This window comes from Acipenser ruthenus, chromosome 2 (genome assembly GCF_902713425.1).
Source record: "Acipenser ruthenus chromosome 2, fAciRut3.2 maternal haplotype, whole genome shotgun sequence".
In the NCBI taxonomy this organism is placed as follows: Eukaryota; Metazoa; Chordata; class Actinopteri; order Acipenseriformes; family Acipenseridae; genus Acipenser; species Acipenser ruthenus.
The window spans coordinates 11,674,283-11,698,187 of NC_081190.1; the positions used below are offsets into that span (position 1 = coordinate 11,674,283).

The 23,905-nt window shown below is 39.3% G+C and overlaps 1 protein-coding gene across 2 annotated transcripts in view; it reads left to right on the forward strand.

Annotated features, from left to right (window-relative positions):
• Positions 1 to 23,905, forward strand: part of itga1 (integrin, alpha 1) — a 75,234-nt gene that overhangs the window by 39,345 nt on the left and 11,984 nt on the right. For both annotated transcript variants that reach the window (XM_058989370.1, XM_058989376.1), the window contains exons 5-17: positions 543 to 657; positions 3,822 to 3,949; positions 4,506 to 4,654; positions 8,263 to 8,413; positions 10,509 to 10,674; positions 15,466 to 15,539; positions 17,764 to 17,908; positions 20,607 to 20,749; positions 21,245 to 21,388; positions 21,605 to 21,862; positions 22,336 to 22,466; positions 22,744 to 22,910; positions 23,315 to 23,451. In XM_058989370.1, the coding sequence (XP_058845353.1) occupies positions 543 to 657; positions 3,822 to 3,949; positions 4,506 to 4,654; positions 8,263 to 8,413; positions 10,509 to 10,674; positions 15,466 to 15,539; positions 17,764 to 17,908; positions 20,607 to 20,749; positions 21,245 to 21,388; positions 21,605 to 21,862; positions 22,336 to 22,466; positions 22,744 to 22,910; positions 23,315 to 23,451 (1,908 nt within the window). The remainder of the gene's footprint in view (positions 1 to 542; positions 658 to 3,821; positions 3,950 to 4,505; positions 4,655 to 8,262; positions 8,414 to 10,508; positions 10,675 to 15,465; positions 15,540 to 17,763; positions 17,909 to 20,606; positions 20,750 to 21,244; positions 21,389 to 21,604; positions 21,863 to 22,335; positions 22,467 to 22,743; positions 22,911 to 23,314; positions 23,452 to 23,905) is intronic.

Sequence of the window (23,905 nt, forward strand, 5' to 3'; positions counted from 1 at the left end):
CTGGCTCTCTCAAATGTGTATATCTCTTCTATCTATGCAGCTGACCTGCTGGCTCTCTCAAATGTGCATATCTCTTCTATCTATGCAGCTGACCTGCTGGCTCTCTCAAATGTGTATATCTCTTCTATCTATGCAGCTGACCTGCTGGCTCTCTCAAATGTGTATATATCTCCTATCTATGCAGCTGACCTGCTGGCTCTCTCAAATGTGTATATCTCTTCTATCTATGCAGCTGACCTGCTGGCTCTCTCAAATGTGCATATCTCTTCTATCTATGCAGCTGACCTGCTGGCTCTCTCAAATGTGTATATCTATTCTATCTATGCAGCTGACCTGCTGGCTCTCTCAAATGTGTATATCTCTTCTATCTATGCAGCTGACCTGCTGGCTCTCTCAAATGTGCATATCTCTTCTATCTATGCAGCTGACCTGCTGGCTCTCTCAAATGTGTATATCTATTCTACCTATGCTTTGGTGTACAGCTCACTGCAGAACTGTATTATCTACTATATGACAAATCTCTGCTGTGATTGTTATTTTAGGCCTGTGGGCCGCTATACGCCTATCGATGTGGAAGTCTGCATTACACCACCGGTATCTGTTCCAATGTCAGCTCCACTTTCACAGTTGTGAACTCCATTGCTCCAGCTGTACAGGGTAAGCAGACAAGTTTATTTCACTGTGAGTTTTGGAAAAGCACCAAGCGCATTGGTGACTAATATACATAGAGACATACCAAGAGCTAGAAGCTATGATACTAAGCTAACCATCATTCCCAATTTAGGGAAATGTTTTCACTTGAGAAGACCAGGCCTACTTCCATGTAATGTTTGGATTGCTTTTAAGTAAACATCCTTGCTGGTATTAAGATTTGGACATAGCTGTTCAGTGATCACACCAGCACTTGCATTCAAACTATATCTCAGCAAAACTGTTTGGTGAAAAATGACAAAGATTTTGAAAAAAATTTTTTTAAAGAATGTGGGGCCTCTTCTGCACCTGCACTTTTGCGTTATTCTTGATAAATATCATTCTTTATCTCTATATCTGTATATTGTAAAGGAGCCTTGCGGCTCAGGTTCGTTTAGCTCTTTAAAATACAGACCCAGACACAAGATTAAAGGTTTAAAGTGCTGATGCGCTATTTTTAAAAACAAAAACAAAACGAAAATGAAAACAAACACCTAGCTCTTACGAGCCCTAACTAAACATGAGCAGGAACCTACTCTATATAAGCAAAACACACAGTTTTCTTTATCTACACAAAAGTAACACACAGTACCTCTCGGTGACAGCTTGACAGCAGGGTACACCTCCTGCTTCCTTCTACTCAGCCGCCCAGTGCAGACTGACTGCACCTCTTAAATATCCTGCACCTGGTTCTAATTTACAATTACTTCCAGGTGCAGGAATAATTAACAATAAAATAATTAAACAAAATGTGCATACGTACATGTTTTATGCAGGGAGGATATTAACCCCCTCCCTGCTGTGTAACAATATATATATATACACACACACGCACGCACGCACGCACACACACATAACTAGGAATAGATTTTTACTGAGGCAAAAATCTAACTTTTGTCTAAAAAAAACCTGCATATCCTGTTCATGAAGCCTGGAGACTAATAATGCAATCTGCAAAGCAATGTAAGTCGCTAACTCTTTTTACCCAGTGACCCACCTTGGATGATGTTTGAAAATTCATGACACATATTTTTTTAAACAAATCTCACAGCAAAAACAACACCAACCTAAAATTACTCTATTCACACTGTTAGAAATATGTGAAATATTGAAAGGACTGGTGCTGCCACTGCTGGACTGGTAAGACTGGTGCTGCCACTGCTGGACTGGTAAGACTGGTGTTGCTACTGCTGGGACAGGTAAGATTGCTGATACTAGTACTAAGACTGATCGGACTGCTGAGACTGTGTGATGCTACGATTAAAAACACTGATTTAGAAGGCTTTAATTTAAATAGAGTTTGCCAATCCTCCTAGGGCCTGATCTATCGAAACGCTGTAACGCTTTCTCCTGGGACATGTCTCTGTGGACATCTAGCAGGGCAAGGCCATTCAGGCTATTTTCACCCATACTGCTGCGAGACCAATCAAACATATTGAAAGGATGCACTCAGTTTCTCGTCATGAACAGTGACCATAGGAATCTGTTTGCTGCGGAAAACACGGATTGTCTATATGCTGTCAGAGAATTTTTTGTTTTACACTTGGGGCGGGGCAAAAAACATGCAAGGCTTTGTTTGATAACCAAACCAGTACACATCATATGTAATCATCAACACAGACAATGTTGCTTTAAATTTACGTAAATATACTTTAAAATGCTTCTGGTGTACAGAGGTCAAGGTTGAACGAAGCGCGCTGTCACATTCATGCTGGGACGTAGCTGCAGTTTACTTCAGTATCCAGTGCGTTGTTATCACTGAACAAGCTGTTTAAAGATGCCAAAACCAATTAAAAAAAAAAAAGAAATCACCGTATTAAAACAGTACTTCCTTGGATCTTTTTTCTCTAACGAAAACACAAAAAGAACTTTTCTTTTTAAACTGCTGTTGCCAAACAGTGAATTTATAAATAGAATTACCTCCAATTCTAGCCCATGGCAGCCGATCTGGTTTAGATAAAGGCGATTGAATGGGACGTTATCAAGCAAAAATCATCCCATAGGAATGTGCCAGTAGGTACCTGTTAGCCTCTTAACCCCTAAATCGACCCTCTACCTCTAAACCTAATGTCTACAACTAACCTAATATCTACCCCTAAACCTAACTGTGTTACTATTAAAGTAATTTTTACTATTATTTTAACACTGCTTTTTAGCGCCCTCTACCGGCTGCTACATCCGACGTCCATTAAAGTGCTTGATCCGGATCTACTCTACCTGTTAGGAGGCTAGTAGGTACCTACTGGCCCATTCCTATGGGATGATTTTTGTTTGATAATGTCCCATTCAATCGACTAATCTCAATCAGATCGGGTGCCCATGGCATCAAATACAATACATGGAAAGTACTAAAAAATAATGGCTATGAATCATTATATGGGGGGGGGGGGGGGGTGTTGCCATTGCACAAGAAAAACAGCAATTTATTCAAATGTATCGCAGCTAAAAATCAAATTTCACAGGACTGACAGCAGAAAAACAATATTGATATAAGAAATACAATCACTAAACATTTGTACCCAGAGTTGGTTTCTTATGAAAGAAGACACCAACTCTGAGACACTAAAGAAGTTACAGATTGGTTTCTTCGTTTCATCTTTGAGTATGTACAGTACCAAACCATCCACTAAATAATATACAGGACTACCCGCTGCTCCAGGGGCTGGTTGCAGTAACAAGAACAAAAAAATGGGATTGGATCCGAATTCACCGGAGTCGAATCATAAACAGTTGTTGGATACAATTCTGGAGCTACACGCGGCGTAACTAGGGAAACTGACCAATGAGAACGAGAAGCGAACATGTCTGTTTGGTGAGAAGTTTCAATACCCCGGCATGTCATATTTATATACGGCCTAAGACCACAATAATGTTACGAAGAAATGGCAAATAAAAAATAATCAATATATGTTGATATATGCCACTCTTAAAAATGTAAGCGGACACATTATTTAAAAAAAGAATAATCTTTAGATATATTTTTGTACATTTTTTTTTCTTTCTTTCAAAAATGTGCCTAGCTGATTTTTACAGAGACAGCCGCTATGCTACGCCCCTATATATATTAATTCCTATCACTTTGCATAGTGTTTGGTTCACTGAATATGTATCTGTTCCCTTGTACATTGCAGAATGCAAGACTCAGCTTGATATAGTGATTGTTCTTGATGGCTCTAACAGCATCTATCCCTGGAACAGTGTCATCAAATTCTTAGTAAAACTGCTGAAAAGTATTGATATTGGTCCCAACCAATCACAGGTAAGTTTATGTGCACTATTTAATTAGGTAATATAAGGAAGCAATTTGGGCAGCAGTGTGGAGTAGTGGTTAGGACTCTTGACCGGTGGGTCGTGGGTTCAATCCCAGGTAGGGGACACTGCTGCTGTACCCTTGAGCAAGGTACTTTGCCTAGATTGCTCCAGTAAAAACCCAACTGTATAAATGGGTAATTGTATGTAAAAATAATGTGATATCTTGTAACAATTGTAAGTCGCCCTGGATAAGGGCGTCTGCTAAGAAATAAGTAATTTAGTGTAGATGACTGTTAGACCAAGCAAACCTGTTTTGGACTTTGTTACGGCATATGATGGCTTCCCATACATTTAACTTGGCTTTTTTCTGAGTGATATTTAAAGTGCATGGATACTTGTAGGAAGACATTACATCAGCATCTAGTCATGACAATAACCACATCAAAGACAGACAGGCATTTTTTCAACAGTTTGCATGACTTCCAGAGAAAGACTCAACATTTGCTTTGCAGTAAAGCATTTTGACAGTGAATCCTGTTCCTTGTCCAATGATCCCGGTCTAGGTTGGAATTGTGCAGTATGGGAAGGATGTGGGCCATGTTTTCAACCTGAGTCAGTTCAATAACACTGCGGACATAGTGGCTGCAGCAAACAAGATTCCTCAGAGAGGAGGAGATAACACCATGACAGCTCTGGGGATTGATACAGCTAGGTAAGGGTCTGTTCATGAAAAGACAAGGTTATATTATAGGCAAAAAATAATCTATTCAAATGTAAAAAAAAAAAAAAAAAAAAAACAGGACTGCGCGATAAACGACTCTTAGTGCCTGAGTACTTCAAACAAAATGAGAACCTGAGAACCGTGCTGCAGCTGTCAGGAGTTGCCAACCCTACATGTGCGGACTGTTTTCAATTAGCATCCTTCTGATTTATTTGAAGTAATTCATGCTGAGCTTTCTGTTGTTAAACCAAACAGCAAGTCTCTGCAAAGTGCTGGAACTTTAAAAGTGCTCCATGACTCTATAAGGAGTTTAATAATAATTTACCTTTATGTTTTCAATAACTGAAATGACTGTATGATTACAAAGAATCTCCACCGAGCTCCTCAGGAGATGGAAAAGCTCTACACTCTAAAGGATATTTTCCGGTTATGGTTGTGAGGATCAACATCTTTTTATAAAAGCAAGCTCCTCTTTTTTATATCAGATGACTGGAGTAGAGGCTTGTTTTTTCATTCATGCTTTACTGGTTGCCTAATTAACACTGGATCACGTGTTGTTATTACGGGGCAGAGAATTTAATTATTACAATAAAAAAGTGAAGTACACTGCAATAAGCATGTATATTTTACGTTCAATGTAATTAAAATAACAGTGAGTAGCATATGATCACAGCATGTCAGAAAGATACAATTTACAAGCTTTACTGGGGTATTAATGTACATAGTTAATTCATTTTTCTGAATGTGAAAGGCACAGGCTTTATTTTAATGTATTCTATTGTTCAATCTGCCACTGTCGCATACAACACCACTTGTTGCAAGACAACATTACTTTGAAACAGGTGTTTCATTTGTAACTAACTTGAGTTTCGGTTTCTTTCTTAGACATGCATTCAATTTTGATGTGAATAAAACTGGTATGAGTTTCCTGTTTTAAATTCTGGAAGTAACAGGGTACAGCTGCTATAGGTCACAAGGGAAGTTTATTACCCATTAAAGTTGCCAAATATATTAGAATGGAATGGATACAACCTCTTTATGACTGTTTTTAAGCATGAAAAAATGCCACCAATTAAAATAAATAGTATGCATACAGGGCTCTAGGTCTTTCCTCACCAAATGTTTTGTTTTGAAGAAATTAATTCCCACTTTGAAAACTGAAAACTTAGCTGCACAGCATAGCTTTAAGTTATCTAAAATAAAATGATTGTTAGTTAAAACAATACCTAAAAAAGATGAGATCTTCTAACATTAAGAACTTAAGATTCAGCCCAGCTCCTAGTAGCTGATTGATCTCAAAACCTTGTTAAGTTGGGTCTTAAAGAATCCAAGTGATTCAGCGTCAACAACATGACTAGGAAATTGTTCAATTAGGAGCTGCCACATTCTCACATGTTTTTGGCAGGGACAGGAATTAACCCCATCCCTGCCAAACACCACCACCACCACACACAAACACCACAGTATTTACAGGCAGAGTGTCTAGCTTTGCCACAGCACCACTGAGTACAGTGCCCCAGCTAGAGGTTGACTTCTTACAAGTTATCTCTGCTTCCCTGTGTTTTAACCAGTTTTGTGTCCACTTGCATGTACTTCCTTGCACATACACGTGGACTGAAAGTTGCTATGGTTGTTCATATAGCTTAAGATTATACAATCTTTTAATGTTGCACAAATAAGCGTACATTGTAGAAGCTTGCTGAAGTTCAAGCAGGATTGAGCAGACTCACTCTTTTTATTACTAATGGTATGATCCTGGCTAACACTCTATGATGCACAGCAGAGGTTTCCTCCCATGGTGGGGGTTGTTCCGCTCCACTCAGCAGTAAGATGTATATAAAATATCTATACAGTGCGTGCAAGTAAACATTTCTGCCATGGTCATCCTCTGTGTAAATATACACGTCCTTTCTTATTCCTACTGACCGTTATCTCTTTTTACCTTTCAACTTACCACATATAAGCAGCAGTGTGGAGCAGCAGTGTGGGGTAGTGGTTAGGGCTCTGGACTCTTGACTGGAGGGTCATGGGTTCAATCCCAGGTGGGGACACTGCTGCTGTACCCTTGAACAAGGTACTTTACCTAAATTGTTCCAGTAAAAACCCAACTGTATAAATGGGTAATTGTATGTAAAAATAATGTGATATCTTGTAACAATTGTAAGTCGCCCTGGATAAGGGCATCTGCTAAGAAATAAATAAATAATAATAATAATATAAAGCACTACTTCAAAATATGAAAACTATAATAAAATAGACATTTCAAAAGAAACTAGTGTGTAAACATGTATATGTACATACAAAACTGTAAAAACTAAATTATTTTTAAATTTAAAACGAAAGTAACCATAACTTTCAGACAGACAGAGTAATTTAAATTTGAAAGCCTCAAACTGACTGCCGTGGCCATTCTAGTGTTTAAGCAAATGGCACAGTCTTGGAATGTTTTGCCACAAAGGCTTGTTTACATACCAGAATACTATAGGAAAGTAGCAATATTAAACAAAATGCCTTACTTTAAAAGTTTAATCTTGATGATTTTCAGAAGCTACATTGTTTGTTACAATGGGCCCAGTTATAAACTATCCCAATCCCTGCATGTTGTGCTGTAGCCCTATTGCAGCATTGTACCCTGCTTACCCTGATAACAGACATGCAAACTTCAAAACATTTTCACACTGCTTGTCCTTTTAAATCCACTTAAATTATGACTTTACTTCAGAAATGTGTTTACGTAGCGGCCATTTCTAAAGAGTAGAAGTGTGAGTGACTCTATTTAAGACCTCTGTTCAGATCAAACTGAATTCCCTAATGAAAGAGTGTGTTGTGCTACCAGTTACAATACATGCTGTGGTTTGCAAAATTCCATCCATTTACACCAGTTATGTCTGCACATTCTGCGCAGCAGTCAGCAGAGAATGCTTCTCACAGCTTATTGCTGCAAGGCAACAGTAAACAGTGCTGATTATGGCTGCCGGGGGAGAAGTAAGAAGATAAACCACAAGACAGGCATTTTTGTTAAACTGGTAGAGGGTGATTTGGACAGTGCTTAAAATCTAATGATGCGTTCTCTGCTTTTACTAATCCTTATATGGTACTGTAGGTCAGTGTTGTGAGTCTTGCCATGGCCTGGGGGTAGTGCTATGATTTCTATTATAATAAATGAGCTCCTCTGTTTAAACATGGAGATGAGACTTGTGTCTGTGTTGCTCCTCCTCTGTGAAAGCGCCAGATACTTTAGATTTTACCTCTTTGAGTGCACTTTCCCACTGGATCAAAATGACTGTTCATATTTTTACACACAGTGGAGTGATGACGGCACTTCCCCTTCTCAACGCAACACATGGGGTGGTTTGTAGTTTACTTTGACAGAAAACAGGGACTATTATGGGACTCAGTCACTCTTTGTGAGGTGAAGCCTTGAATGAATTTCACACCAGATAACATAAGCAGCACTTAAACGCATCCCTTGCAGTAACCTGTTTTTTTTTTTGTTTGTTTTTTTAAATTAACATCAGTCAAACACAACTTATAACATAAAGTTAAAAACTTTTCTATCATTACTTCCTTAACCCGCCTGCAATCTTTCTCCATCTCAGAACCGAAGCATTCACAGAAGCCAGAGGTGCTCGCCGAGGAGTTAAGAAAGTGATGGTGATAGTAACTGATGGAGAATCACATGACAGCTTCAGGCTGGGGAAAGTCATTGAAGACTGTGAGGAGGAGGGAATTCAGAGATTTTCAATAGCAGTACGTAAAAGCATTCCATCACAGAAACTCATTACCAACATATTATTATTATTATTATTATTATTATTATTATTATTATTATTATTATTATTATTATTATTAACCCTACATCTTTCTTTTTTCTAACAAAAACAGATCAGTCAGTTCTTTTTGTGTTGCTGGTAAAATATTATCAGTCTAATCAAACCATGTGTAAAACACACCATTGCTATTTTAAAATTTCTGCTTTCCATTTTGAGTTGCCACTGGGTATGAGGATACAGTTAATAACACCTAAAGGTAATTCTGCAGGTGTTAACAGGAGCACGTCTGCTGTACTGTAGAGAGTGACATTAGGACGAGACTCCTGCGGGATTCCCACGGTACGGGAATACATTTCTCTTTATGTTTGCGGGAACGGATGGAAACGGAAATGAAACTGGTGGGAACGGGTGGGACCTGGAATAAAGAGTTTTAAATCTCACAGGAATGGATGGGAACAGAACTGAAGTCTGCAGGAATGGGTGGGAGCAAGACTGAAAGCTGTGGGAAGAGCAGTACCAAACTTTAGTTGGTCAGATGAGCTACAAGAACTTTAGATTTTGTAACATTAAACCAATCAATATGAGATGTAAAATGGAACCAATCAAATGCGTATTCAGTCATCTGGGGATCCATATATTTACCAAGACAGACAGTATAACCCTTGTATCAACGACACTCACTTTAATTGACACACCCCATTTAGTGATGTCACTAGCCCACCTATTCAATTCAACCTTGTTTGCTTCAAGACCATTAAAAAAAAAACTGTAAAAGACCTAAACTCATTTTAAATATGTCAACCTCAGCAAATAATTGGATTAAGTAAGCTTATTGGGAGTTCAAGTTGGAGTGAAACTGAAAAGACAGTGGCCCTAGAGGTTTTTTTTGTTGTTTTTTATGCATAATAAAACGGTTGAAGTAGGTTTGTGTGGTTCTTGTCATTCTTGTAATAGGTAATATGGCAGTAGTGAATGACATTTAAAAAATTCAACTGGGAACAGGATGAGAATGAAAAACACAAGGAAAAAACGGTAACCCGAAAAAATATCCTGCCTGAAAGGTCTGTCATACAGAGACAGTTTAAAATAAATCAGTCTCTTCTCTTTTTCTTAAATATCACGGGACAGGATGGGACAGGACATTTTTTGACAAGACCGGATGGGACGGGAATGAAAAAAGATTGTATGTACGGAACAGTACAGGAAGGGAAAAATTTTGGGGGGACAGGATGGGAACAAAAATTAAACATTTTTTCAGGGATGGGATGGGACAGGACATTTTTTTGATGGGACAGGATGGGACGGAACTCAAGTTTCATTCCCGTGTCACTCTCTACTGTACAGTATATCTGACTCACAGAATGATATTTTTGATGGGAAAGGGTTAGGGTTAGGGTTAGGGTCACAGAATGATGCACAGGCAGGTCCTGTGTAAGGGGGTTAGGGGAATGTTGTATCACTGTAGCTCATTATATACTGGGAACTATTCATTCATTTCATTAGGAAAAGACTCCTCAAGTGAGCTAAAGAAGGGTACCCTATAAACGTTGCACAGCGCACTGCTGCCCATCAGTGAAGCATTGTGTACTGAAGCCTGTGCAGCAACCATATGTAACCCCACAGTCAGCATTGAGGAGTCTTTTCAGAAGAAGGGTTAGTAAGCACAGCAAATAATGATATGAGCAGAAACAACAACATAGAATCACACTGAACACAATATAGGATATTAAACAGGTAAGGAATTAAATATTATGAAAACGTTGATGATAAACTATAGCTGTAATAGTGTCTGCTGACATCACCAGTCCACTCGGCTGATTTGAGTGCCGTTCACTCTCTGTATAAAATGACATGGTGTTAATATTAAATTGAATCAGGAAGCTGTACATTTTCATGTTTTTTAAGAGAGATTATTTCAAATGTAAGAAGGTAATTGAATATAATTGTAACACATAATGGTACTTTTGGTTTATACTCAAAAGCTAGTACTGTACACTTCGTCTTTTGAATTTCAAATGTGTATATATATATTGTAATAAATGTTGACATCTCCTTTTGCAATGATATTGCAGGTACTTGGTAGTTACAACAGACAAAACCAGAGCATTGCTAAGTTTATTGAAGAAATCAAGTCGATTGCAAGCAAGCCCACTGAAAAGCATTTCTTCAATGTCTCTGATGAGGTTGCTCTGGTTAGCATTGCCGATGCTCTTGGGGAGAGGATCTTTGCTCTTGAGGGTAAGCGATGCATTTTATGAAAAGGTGCTTTTTATATACAGTATGATCCACAGCATGTTCAATATAATTCAGATTATATAAAAACTAAATACCCTAAAATAATACCGATTTTCTATACATTATAAGACTCAATCATGGATCTTCCATTGTATTTTATTGCATTCAGACGTTTTTTAAATGCATCAAGGGAGGGAAACAGAGGGAAAAAAAACAACAATATATAATACATATGGGTTTGTGAGACCAAAACCAAACTCACAAGCCATGAAAGTTTATAATAGGAATATGTTCCTGTGATAACAGCTAATTGGCTGGGCCATTCTCAATATTGTATTTTAAACCCTTCAGTGCTAGGGGGCGTACGACGAACGCCCTAAAAATGTCCTCATAAAGTTCTAGGGTGCGTACAGCGTACGTCCTAAAATAAATCTCACTGTAGCGCCGGCTGTGAGCGCCCGATCATTTCAATTTTTTACAGAGTGTGTAGAAGGGTTTAAGCTCTCCAAATATGTGAATGGTGTATCGGTCACATCATTTAAAAAGTGCATGATTGACGTGTAAACTGCCCTGTATACGATTTTTTGGTGTTATTCAATGTCATTCATTATAAAATATGTTGTTGCCCTAAAAGCTGTGAGTAATCGCTTACAAAATTTTAGGACATGTGTAGGGGGATTTAGTCTTTCGAAATTATATTTTGAATTTAGTTTTTGTCTACATTTATAAATATGTATAGTTTACATATTGACCCAATGATGTTCTGTTTTAAATGTTTATTATTATTATTTATTCATGCAAATGTTGACGCAGCCATGACAGAAACATACTAACTCCTATTTTTTTCTCCATAGATAGTTAACATATTAGCAATGCAAGACACATGCAATGTGTCTAATTACCATATTAGGAAATTACTTTTTTAGGGCTTAAAGTGGCACAGAAATTGTAATGTGTCCCCCATTTAATCTGCAATATCTCAATCAGTTGAGTAGATATGACCAAGTAAATTATATCATTCAGATAAACTTCAGATTGTGCTGCTCTGGTCTGCTCTGGTCTGGTCTGCTCTGGTCTGCTCTGGTCTGGTCTGCTGTGCTCTGGTCTGCCCTAGTCTGCTCTAGTCTGGTCTGATCTGCCCTGGTCTTGTCTGGTCTGCTCTGCTCTGGTCTGCTCTAGTCTGCTGTGCTCTGCTCTGCTCTGGTCTGGTCTGGTCTGCTCTGGTCTGCTCTGCTCTGGTCTGGTCTGCCCTGGTCTGCTCAGGTCTGGTCTGGTCTGCTCTGGTCTGCTCTGCTCTGGTCTGCTCTAGTCTGCTGTGCTCTGCTGTGCTCTGGTCTGGTCTGCTCTGGTCTGCTCTGCTCTGGTCTGGTCTGCCCTGGTATGCTCAGGTCTGGTCTGGTCTGCTCTGGTCTGCTCTGCTCTGGTCTGCTCTAGTCTGCTGTGCTCTGCTCTGCTCTGGTCTGGTCTGCCCTGGTCTGCTCAGGTCTGGTCTGGTCTGCTCTGGTCTGGTCTGCTCTGGTCTGCTCTGGTCTGGTCTGGTCTGGTCTGGTCTGCTCTGCTCTGCTCTGGTCTGGTCTGCTCTGGTCTGCCCTGGTCTGCTCTGGTCTGCCCTGTTCTGCTTTGGTCTGGTCTGGTCTGCTCTGCTCTGCCCTGGTCTGCTGTGCTCTGGTCTGCTCTGGTCTGCTCTGCTCTGGTCGTCTTTCTCCTTTCTCCCCGGTGTAACTGCCTGCCTAGCATTTTTATGCCCCTCGGCTAGAGGAGACAATTGCTGGATACATACCTCCTTACAACATTCTCACTGAGACTGAATGAACCTGCTTTACAACACTTTGATGCACAGCAAGGGGTTTGTGTTGAAGGAAACAGCTTATTTGAACTCTTTTTTTTAAATACTATCAGTAACAACAGCATCATCTGGAAATCCCCTCGTTTGATTTGTGTGTTGCTTCCTGATCTAACAGAGCTTGAATACGCTCCGTTCAGAAGCAGCAGGATAGAGCAGTTCAAAGGGGTTTATTGTTGTAACTCACATTGTCCGAATGGTTGCAATAACTTATTAGTGACTTATATATATATATATGTAAGAACAAGCCCACCGTTCCAGTACAAGGGAGCATCATTCAGATAAACTTCAGATTGTGCTGCTCTGGTCTGCTCTGGTCTGGTCTGCTCTGGTCTGCTCTGGTCTGGTCTGCTGTGCTCTGGTCTGCCCTAGTCTGCTCTAGTCTGGTCTGATCTGCCCTGGTCTTGTCTGGTCTGCTCTGCTCTGGTCTGCTCTAGTCTGCTGTGCTCTGCTCTGCTCTGGTCTGGTCTGGTCTGCTCTGGTCTGCTCTGCTCTGGTCTGGTCTGCCCTGGTCTGCTCAGGTCTGGTCTGGTCTGCTCTGGTCTGCTCTGCTCTGGTCTGCTCTAGTCTGCTGTGCTCTGCTGTGCTCTGGTCTGGTCTGCTCTGGTCTGCTCTGCTCTGGTCTGGTCTGCCCTGGTCTGCTCAGGTCTGGTCTGGTCTGCTCTGGTCTGCTCTGCTCTGGTCTGCTCTAGTCTGCTGTGCTCTGCTCTGCTCTGGTCTGGTCTGCCCTGGTCTGCTCAGGTCTGGTCTGGTCTGCTCTGGTCTGCTCTGGTCTGCTCTGGTCTGGTCTGGTCTGGTCTGGTCTGCTCTGCTCTGCTCTGGTCTGGTCTGCTCTGGTCTGCTCTGGTCTGCCCTGGTCTGCTCTGGTCTGCCCTGTTCTGCTTTGGTCTGGTCTGGTCTGCTCTGCTCTGCCCTGGTCTGCTGTGCTCTGGTCTGCTCTGGTCTGCTCTGCTCTGGTCGTCTTTCTCCTTTCTCCCCGGTGTAACTGCCTGCCTAGCATTTTTATGCCCCTCGGCTAGAGGAGACAATTGCTGGATACATACCTCCTTACAACATTCTCACTGAGACTGAATGAACCTGCTTTACAACACTTTGATGCACAGCAAGGGGTTTGTGTTGAAGGAAACAGCTTATTTGAACTCTTTTTTTTAAATACTATCAGTAACAACAGCATCATCTGGAAATCCCCTCGTTTGATTTGTGTGTTGCTTCCTGATCTAACAGAGCTTGAATACGCTCCGTTCAGAAGCAGCAGGATAGAGCAGTTCAAAGGGGTTTATTGTTGTAACTCACATTGTCCGAATGGTTGCAATAACTTATTAGTGACTTATATATATATATGTAAGAACAAGCCCACCGTTCCAGTACAAGGGAGCACATTTTGGCTATACCGTGTCAGCATGCCAAGCAGTCCCCTTGAAATGTATAAATCTGTGTAGATAACAAAATTACGTAATACCTATAAAGGTCATCTCAGAAGCATCAAGATGAAGTTTTTAAATTTGCTTTGGGTTTTCGACAGAAGAAATAATAATAATAATAATAATAATAATAATAATAATAATAATAATAATAATAATAATAATAATAATAATACAACTACCCGACTCTGCCTTTTAAAAAAATAAAAATATCTGCAATCAACTTTTTTTTTTTTTTCATGGCACTGGATAGAATTTCATTTGACTTCTTATTGTATGTAATATGTACCTTTACTTATCCTGGCAACAGTGTTACGTCTTGTTCAGCTACTATGCAGCCTTGTGCACAACAGGGCTCTGGGCAGCACCGTGCCAGTCGGGCATAGGTGGCGTGTATAAGAGGCTTGGGGAGGCTAAATAAAAAAATAAATTGCCCAAACCCTCACAAGAAATTGTTCTGACCAACACAAAAATTATTTGTCAGAGAATAAATCGATTTTTTTTCCCTCAAGCTCGCAAAGCAGGTCTATCGAACATGTTTCTCGATTTCCTACTGCGCAACCGCCAGACCGCTAGGGTAGCTGGGATATCAAACTCAACACTCTTTAGTACAGATACAAAATTGCAGTTGCATTTCAATGTCATTGGAGGAGACAGTGTTTGGCTGGTTTAACGTCAATTCTTCCCCCAGATCTCTGTTTGAGATCTGTCCTCTAAATCACTGCAGGAAGCGATTAAAAAAAAACATAACAACATGTGCTCTGGCACTTCTGTTCCGTACCACATTATGGATTGTTATTGTTGTGTTACTTGTTTGACAATGTGGGCAATAATCCTTACACTATCAGTGCACTAGAGCGGCCATTTTGAAAAGAGCTTTGAAACAGAGTTTAAAGTTCTAAGTGTAAGAAGTTGTCAGGATGTTAGCAATGAAAAGAAAGTATAACAAGTATGTTATTTAAACAGTTGTAGCAACACATGGGGGTTGTATAATAGTTTTCAGAACCCCACTACTTACATTTTAAGATCCAGTAATTTTGATAAACTGGTTCCCAGGGTAACAACAGTTTTTTGGTCATCACTCAGTTCAGTTTGCAGCAGTCAATGACTGGACTGAGTTTCAACAGAAGTTCAAATTAGAGCGGTTCATATCTGAGGTTGCTTTTAGCCGTAGGGCCGAGTCATTGACATCTGTACCTGCTGATTTGGAGCTGAGTTTTATGTTTTATGTTTTATGATTGATTGTGTTTTTTACTCCTTAGTCATTGTGTTTAGGTTGTGTGCTGTGGTGTTGTGAGCCTCTTTCCAGCTCGTCATTGGAAATGAGAATTTGTTCTCAATCGACTCATCCAGATAAATAAAGTTTTTGATTGATTGATTGAAGAGGAAACAAAAATGATTAGGTCATTTTTTTTATCTAATAGCTCCTTATTTTCAGACATAGGATGACCATTAAACACATCTTTTTTTTGGTCAGCTAAAACAATGTACTCTTCTATGCTCTGTACTGTAATGTGTGTGTTTTTTCAGCTACATCTGATCAACTGGCAGCTTCTTTTGAGATGGAAATGTCTCAAGCTGGATTCAGTGCACATTCCTCCAAAGTAAGTCACTGTGGTATATAATCTGTATACCTGTAACCTCACTCTGCAATTGTGGTTCATGGGAGTGGGATTGTGGAAGTTAGAGGAAGCTGTCCTGACAAGATCACTCCATAATGATACAGCCAAGCCCAATCTCAATGAGCAGGGGGATGTTATCAGGGCTTCCGTCCTCCTTAGTCAGCCTGAACAACAGCCAGCTCTGCAGTAAAATGACACAGGAAGCGGACGCATTGATCAAGTACGTGAATGATGAATAACCAACACTGAATCAGTGGAGATGAATGGGAGACATGGATACAGATCCAACTACCGGCACTGTTTTTAAAATAACACTAAAGCCTAACCCTAACCCTATCCCTAACCTTACCTCTATCCCTATCCCTAACCCTATCCCTAACTCTTTTCTAATACAATTGGGTACTTACATATTTCGTGCAAAAAGATTTACACATTAAGTACATTGTAACTGTGCATAATAGCATTGTAATGATGTGTAAGTACACATGTATTTATTAAGCAGCTAATATATAAATAAACAGTAATTAGAGACACTTAATGTAAAGTGTTACCCATTTAACTTATTTTTAAAGACACAAATAACCCAAAGAGCCTCTCACAGACTGTAATGTTGTTGGTTTTCACAAAGCTCCCTTGAGTTATTGCTTTAAACAGTGGTGCTATTTAGATTCACCACTGTTAAGATCACTTGAATAAAGCCCCGTTGAGTTTGTAGCAGGTAAGGCCTATGGACAGTGAATTGTCACAATTAATAGTCTCCATAACAGTGTTTCTAATTGGGTTGCACCAAAACCAAACTCATTCTGTAGCTGTATTAATGCACCATGTTCTAGTTGAAGGTGTTCATCGTGTTAGCTAGGAAGCTTGTAATCACTTTACATATGTCTAAAACAAGCTGACCTTTCCTTGAGCTACCCTTCAGTTAGTAGATGGATACCAGACTGTAATAACATTCATAATCAAGTTTTGCTTTAGGGACTATATCACATGGAGCATCAATGATGATGTTCCCTAACCTTCATAAACGTTCCAATCTGATCATTCAGACAACAACTTATTTTTAGTGCGCTGGGGTCATGGACAGTGAAGGCCTTTTGTGATCCTGAAGTCAAAATATCACATTGCATTCTCAAGCTTTTCTTTAAACAGGGGTGTCATGCAAGGCCTTGTGTGTGTGTGTGAAATGCAGTATTGTCTTTTGGTTTCTTCATAAAGCATCATTCTTTTGGACTGGGGGCGTTTTTCTGTCCTTTTTTTCTAGCTCACCACTTAAAATGTTTGTTTGATGTGTTTCCTTTTCTGATTAGAAAAGAATCTTGGAATTTTGTAGAACAGAACTATAATTGGAGAAAACAAACAAACAAAACAAAAAAAAACACTTTGTTCTCCTGTATCAAAGCCTCCCACTTAAATCTGGGTTTCCACTGACTCACCAGTATCTCAAATACAGCCCAGCTGCTATCCAGTAACAAAGCTTTGCAAGCACTCTTACTCTCTTCATTTCCACACATTGTTCTGGGACACAGGGATTCTGGGAGTTGTTTAGCTGATGTTATGCGCATAAAGTGGTCTGTTTGGAAAAAGGGTAACACTTTACATTAAGTGTCTCTAATTACTGTGTATTTACATAGTAGTTACTTAGTAAATACATGTGTACTTACACATAATTACAATGCATTATACATAGTTACAATGCACTTAATGTCTTTTTTGCACGCTATATGTAAGTACACAGTTGTATCAGAAATAGGATAGGGTTAGGGTTAAGGACAGGGTTAAGGCTAGGGTTAGGGTTATATCATGGAAATGAATGTACACATTAAGTACATTGTAACTATGCATAATAACATTGTGATTATGTGTAACTATATATATATTTACTAAGTGACTACTATGTAAATGCACAGTAATTCGAGACACAATGTAAAATTTTACTGCAAAATCTTAGTATTAACAGACACATACTTTATACATGTTCTGTAAGAACCTACCTGGCTTGGTACCAAACTACTGTTTCAATGAAAGTTATGTTTAGTATTCAATATTATGCATCGATGCTCATGAATATTTTGTTTGTGACCTTATATGGGTAAGATCTTTAAAGGCTATTGCGTGTGATTCTCTCTCACAATATTCCATTTGGAACGAGACTAACGGATGCAATCAAATGCAGTAAATGTTACTGTGTGTTATTTATTATAAACAGGAAGGGATTATGCTGGGAGCTGTTGGAGCTTACGACTGGAATGGAACGGTGGTTATGCAAAACGGCGCTGACTTTCTAGTCCCAAACCGAAGTGCATTTCACAATCCCTTTGTTGATACGTACGAAGCTCTCGCTGGATATGTTGGTAAGGAAAAAAAAACAATAAATAATAAATTTACACACAAGAAGCTAGCTATACAGGCTTAAATACATTGTAGGGCAGGAAATAGACGTGGTTTGCTGTCTTCTTACACTTTCTACAGTGTGTTTGTGTGAGGTGTCAGTCTGGAGTTATATACTATTAATAGAGAGAACTAGAAGATATGTGTTAGAATGTCTGGATGAACATTGTGGTGTAACTCAGCTCAGCACAAATAAACCAGACTATTGGCAGAGTTTCAGAAAGTCAAAACTCCCAGTGTTACTGTCCTCTCCCTGATACAGAAGCACAGCTCATAGCAGCCTGGATAGTGTGGACTCAGTGTTACTGTCCTCTCCCTGATACAGAAGCACAGCTCATAGCAGCCTGGATAGTGTGGTCTCAGTGTTACTGTCCTCTCCCTGATACAGAAGCACAGCTCATAGCAGCCTGGATAGTGTAGTCTCAGTGTTACTGTCTTCTCAATGATACAGAAGTCAGACAGGGAGATCTGGGTAACACAGGAAACAGACCTCTATATTTAGAAGAGTCTGGGATTTTCTTTTATGTCTTATTAACTGCTTTGCATTTAACATTGAGTTTGATTATTATTTTTAACTTATTTTTCCAGTGTGTGTCATCAGCTTTAACAAGGTTAAAGAGCAAACTACATTTCTATATTTATACCTTTTTATGATGTTTGCAATTTGGGTCTTTAGTTTTAAGTTGTTCAGCGCCATCTAGTGAACACCTTTGTTACCAGCAATATATAAGGAGATTTGTTCCTCAGTTGGGTACAGTATTTCCTAGATTGTGCTGCTGCTGACATTCTGGATAAACTCAGGGAATATATGCATATGGCTGGCAACTGGAACTGAAGAACTGCTTTCTGAACTCAGTCAAGGCACCATAAACACAGACAACATCTGAAAAAAGGTTTGCTATATTGAAGCATATTTCTAATAGGAACGTGGTTGAGAACACATAGCACACATCCAAGAAAACATCAAATGAAATAAACAGCAGCTGTGGATGACTAGGAGAGAAGTGTTACACACATTGACATGAACAGAATCGTCAGGGGCACCAGTGAGCCCTTGATATTCTAACATTCATCTGGCTCTATCCCCACCCATACAGTAGCTGACACTGAAAAATGTTGGTTTGGAAAACCTGATATGGGAGCAGCCTTTTGATACAGTTCTGGCTAGTCATTGAAGACAGAATTTGCATGTGTGTTTTCTGAACAGCCATTGGTCAAGAGACAGCGGATTGCAGACCAATCCAAGTCTGTAGATTACCTCTGCAAGATAAGAGAGATAGTGATGTCATAGGAAGTTCCCATCGCTTGCCGTCCATGTCAAAGATTGACTGGTGCATAAAGGCCTTTGCTCTTTGGCTGTGGACAAGAAGCCTGTCAGCAGTATTCTCTGATGCTGATAGACAGACAGAGAGATAGTTATTTTATTGGTAACACTTTACATTAAGTGTCTCTAATTACTGTGTATTTACATAGTAGTTATATTGTAATTACATGTGCACTTACACATCATTACAATGTTATTACTGTAAAACTTCAATTAAACTTCTCCGGCGTTTATTTACAGTATTTGCCAGCAGTACCCGGCGGGTATTGGAGACCGGCGATTATTTGAGACCAGCGTTTATATTAGATCACTAGCTTCACATGCTTCATGCGGTCATTGAGAAGCCATTACGGTCTTTTTATATGCACTGGTTAACAAGGATACGGTATGCAAAATGATGGAAAATGAACAAACAGAAGTACGTATTTGTATTTAAAAACGGAATTAAATCTACCATTGTTAATAATAATAATAATAATAATAATAATAATAATAATAATAATAATAATAATAATAATAATAATAATAACAGTTAAATCCACTAAAAGACAGCCATGTAGATATCAGAACACAGGCGTGTAGGCTACGCTTACAGCATCATAATAATAATAATAATAATAATAATAATAATAATAATAATAATAATAATAATACAAACTTCTAAAATGTTTTTAAAAATGAAAAATAAAAGCAATAAGTATCATTATCAAAAATAATTTATTGTTTAATCTCAGATTTGTACATTGTTAATACAACAAAACACCAAGAGGTTTGTATCTGGCCTACTTTCAGCACGCTTAAAATTATCAGAACTTTTAATAACGTAATAACTGCAATAAACAAACATGCATTACATGTAGGCCTACCTTAAAATACGTTTCCTATGATTATTATTTATTAATCCTGAGAGTCACTTTCATCGCTGTCACTACGATGCTGATGTCACTAGCAGTTCATTACGCTCAAGCTCCTCCTCATCTTCCTCAGCTTCAATGGCAATGACAGAGACCCGGCGTTTAATAGAGACCCGGCGTTTATTTACAATATTTGCCAGCAGACCCGGTGCATTTCTGAGACAGGCGATTATTTGAGACCGGCAGTTATTTTAAGTTTTACGGTATGCATAGTTACAATGTACTTAACTTTTAATTCGTTTTGCACAATATATGTAAGTACACAATTGTATCATAAATGGTTAGGGTTAGGGTTATATCATCATGTACATTGTAACTGTTACAATTACATTGTAGTTATATGTCAATACCAAGTAATTAGAGGCACTTAATGGATAGTGTTACCGTACTAATCTCTCTAGTTTTCCTCACTGGTGTTTCTAGGTTACGCTGTCCAATCAGCATCAGTGGAAGATGGTGTGTTGTACATTGCTGGAGCCCCTCGATACAATCACACTGGGAGAGTTCTCATTTACACCCTCAATGGAACTGATATCAAAATCATTCAGATACTGAACGGAGAGCAGGTAAGGATGCCTAAGAAACAGCCGGTGTCTCCTATATACATGTTCATGCACACAAAGGCAGCTTAGGCAAGTCAACACTTATCTTAAGAGATAAAACAATGCCTTTAATAAGTTTAAATTCATCCTGACACTTAGCACATGTCAATGGCTTTGGTTTGAGACAGAAAGGGGATTATCTTTCAAAACCAGTTTACTTTATGGTGGAAATAACAAAATCCACTATTTTGGGGGGTTTTATTTCAACTACCAAATCTGACACTCAGTTTTATTCTCTGGCGGATGGCCTTTGATACATGGATGTAAATTAATATTTAATTGGGGGATTACAAATTGTTTGGTCAAAACAAAACAAAAAACAAAAAAAACATTGAAACCTGTTTGATAAAGCCAAAGCAGCTCAATAAAAAATGGAATACCACGTCACAGAAAAACATGATCAATAGTGCAGTATTACTTCACTGCTTGCATAAATAACACCCATAATGTATTTTGTAGATTGGTTCATACTTTGGAAGCGTGCTGACAACAGTCGATGTTGATCGAGATTCTGTAACGGATATCCTCCTGGTCGGTGCTCCCATGTTTATGGGACCAGAAAGAGAAGAGCAAGGCCAGGTTAATGTGTACACACTGAATAAGGTACTGGAATCCATAGAACCCACATGAGGGGGAGGGGGTTGCATGAACAGGAAAGGACCGGCAATGAACTCACACTGGGAGCACCATTCTCATTCGTGTTCACCTTTATAAGCATACAAGCCAACGTGGAAAGCCCGCTGACCTGATGTTTATGTGCTGCTCTCAGACGGGTCTGAGGTTTCCTAACTTACTCTTGTTAATGTCACATTTAAACAGAACACATTTGAATACCAGATGAGCCTGAAGCCCATAAAGCAGACGTGCTGCACCCTGCATTCGACCAGCTCCTGCACAACGCTCAATAAGAACGAGCCCTGTGGCTCCCGATTTGGGACTTCCATTGCAGCGGTGACGGACCTCAATCTGGATGGCTTCAATGACGTGGTGATCGGAGCCCCTTTTGAGGATGACCACCGGGGGGCTGTCTATATCTATCATGGGGCAGGCAAGACCATTAGGAAGGAATATGTGCAGGTAAGGACTCACACACCATATTAACAAGGTCTCACCTGTACAGATATATGTGCAGGTAAGGACTCACACACCATATTAATAAGGTCTCACCTGTACAGATAATATGTGCAGGTAAGGACTCACACACCATATTAATAAGGTCTCACCTGTACAGATATATGTGCAGGTAAGGACTCACACACCATTAACAAGGTCTCACCTGTACATATATATGTGCAGGTAAGGACTCACAAACCATATTAACAGGGTCTCACCTGTACAGATGTATTTGCAGGTAAGGACTCACACACCTGTACAGATGGTAAAAGATTTTAGATTTTTGATATTTTTGAAAATGATGTCATTTTGTCCTATTTTGTTTTTTACATTTGTTAGTATTATTCCTATTATGCACAATTATTTTGTGCATACTCATATGAAAGAATGTTATGCGTTCACCATACTGCACTGAGGGTGGGAATGTGTTTTACCAGCGGATTGCATCAGGTGGAGATGGAGAGAAGCTGAAGTTCTTTGGACAATCCATACACGGAGTACTGGACTTGAATGGCGATGGGATCACTGATGTTACCATTGGGGGTCTGGGGGGGGCTTCCCTCTTCTGGTCAGTACTGTTTGTTTTTATAGCATAACGTACAATAACTCCCCCTGTCCTAAAGCATGGACATTTCGGATCAGTACTTATGGGTTTCTCAGTAACTTCTGTGAAATGCTGTTCCAACCCCCATAATCACATTGAGAGGTGCTTTGTGAATATCACAGCTTGTGGATTTTAAAATGCAAAAGGATCTGGTATGCTGCTTGGAAAACTGTTATGTGGAAAGCCTGCTGAAGTCAGGTTTATGATACACAGGTTATTCTTTCTCTGTCCTGTATGCCAGGTCTCGTGATGTGGCAGAAGTACGTGTTAATATGACTTTGGACCCCAAACAGATCAACATTCAATATAAACATTGTGAAGCAAAGGGAAAACCTACAGTGTGTGTAAAAACCACAATCTGTTTCAATTACATCCTGAAATCTGATCAAGCAAGCAAAGCCGCCATTGGTAAGAATGCTTTCTTCGTCATTTGTAAGAGATACAGTCGTGTGCACGTTTCTCATGGTATTGCAGTGTGGAGTAGTGGTTAGGGCTCTGGACTCTTGACCGGAGGGTTGTGGGTTCAATCCCCAGTGGAGGACACTGCTGTTGTACCCTTGAGCAAGGTACTTTACCTAGATTGCTCCAGTAAAAACCCAACTGTATAAATGGGTAATTGTATGTAAAATAATGTGATATCTGTATAATGTGAAATAATGTATAATATGATATCTTGTAACAATTGTAATGGATAAGGGCGTCTGCTAATAAATAAATAATAATAATAATAATAATAATTGCTGACATGACTGAGATCTTATCTGTCAATTACTTGTGTCACTGGTGACAACTGAATTTCATTGTTTTTGTAGGTATTGATTATAATTTAACAATCGATTTTCAAAGGCTGATATCAAGAGGTTTCTTTCAAAACACAACTGAAAGAAAACTCCAGAAAAATATCACCATCATGGACCCTTTCTGCACAGAGCACACCTTTAACATGCTGGCAAGTAAAGCAGATCTTATCTCTTTATGATACTGAACTATTTGAAATGGTCATCTTACTACAGCATAGCATCTATCTGCAACGGGAGAGGTTTCGATAACCCCCCAGAACCGGTTTCGAAACACCCTGACAGGGGCAGTATGACAGCTACCTGTATCAGTGAAGGCACTTCTGACCATCATCTTAATTAAATCAGTGGTGATCTAATGTGCGTGTAATATTTCTACATTGAATATGTTGTGTCTATTGCAGAAATGTTACATCAAGGTTTATACCAACGTTGAGAAATCTATCATGCAAGTCCGATGCTGCTGAGAGATTTTTATTGAATGTATTTTTTTAATACTGGATCTCATTTGGATTCTATCTAACATTCATTCAAATCTGTCCACACAATGGCAGGGCGAATTGCACTCTCCCACATTACGCTGCGTTTAAGCAGAGCACAGAAGTC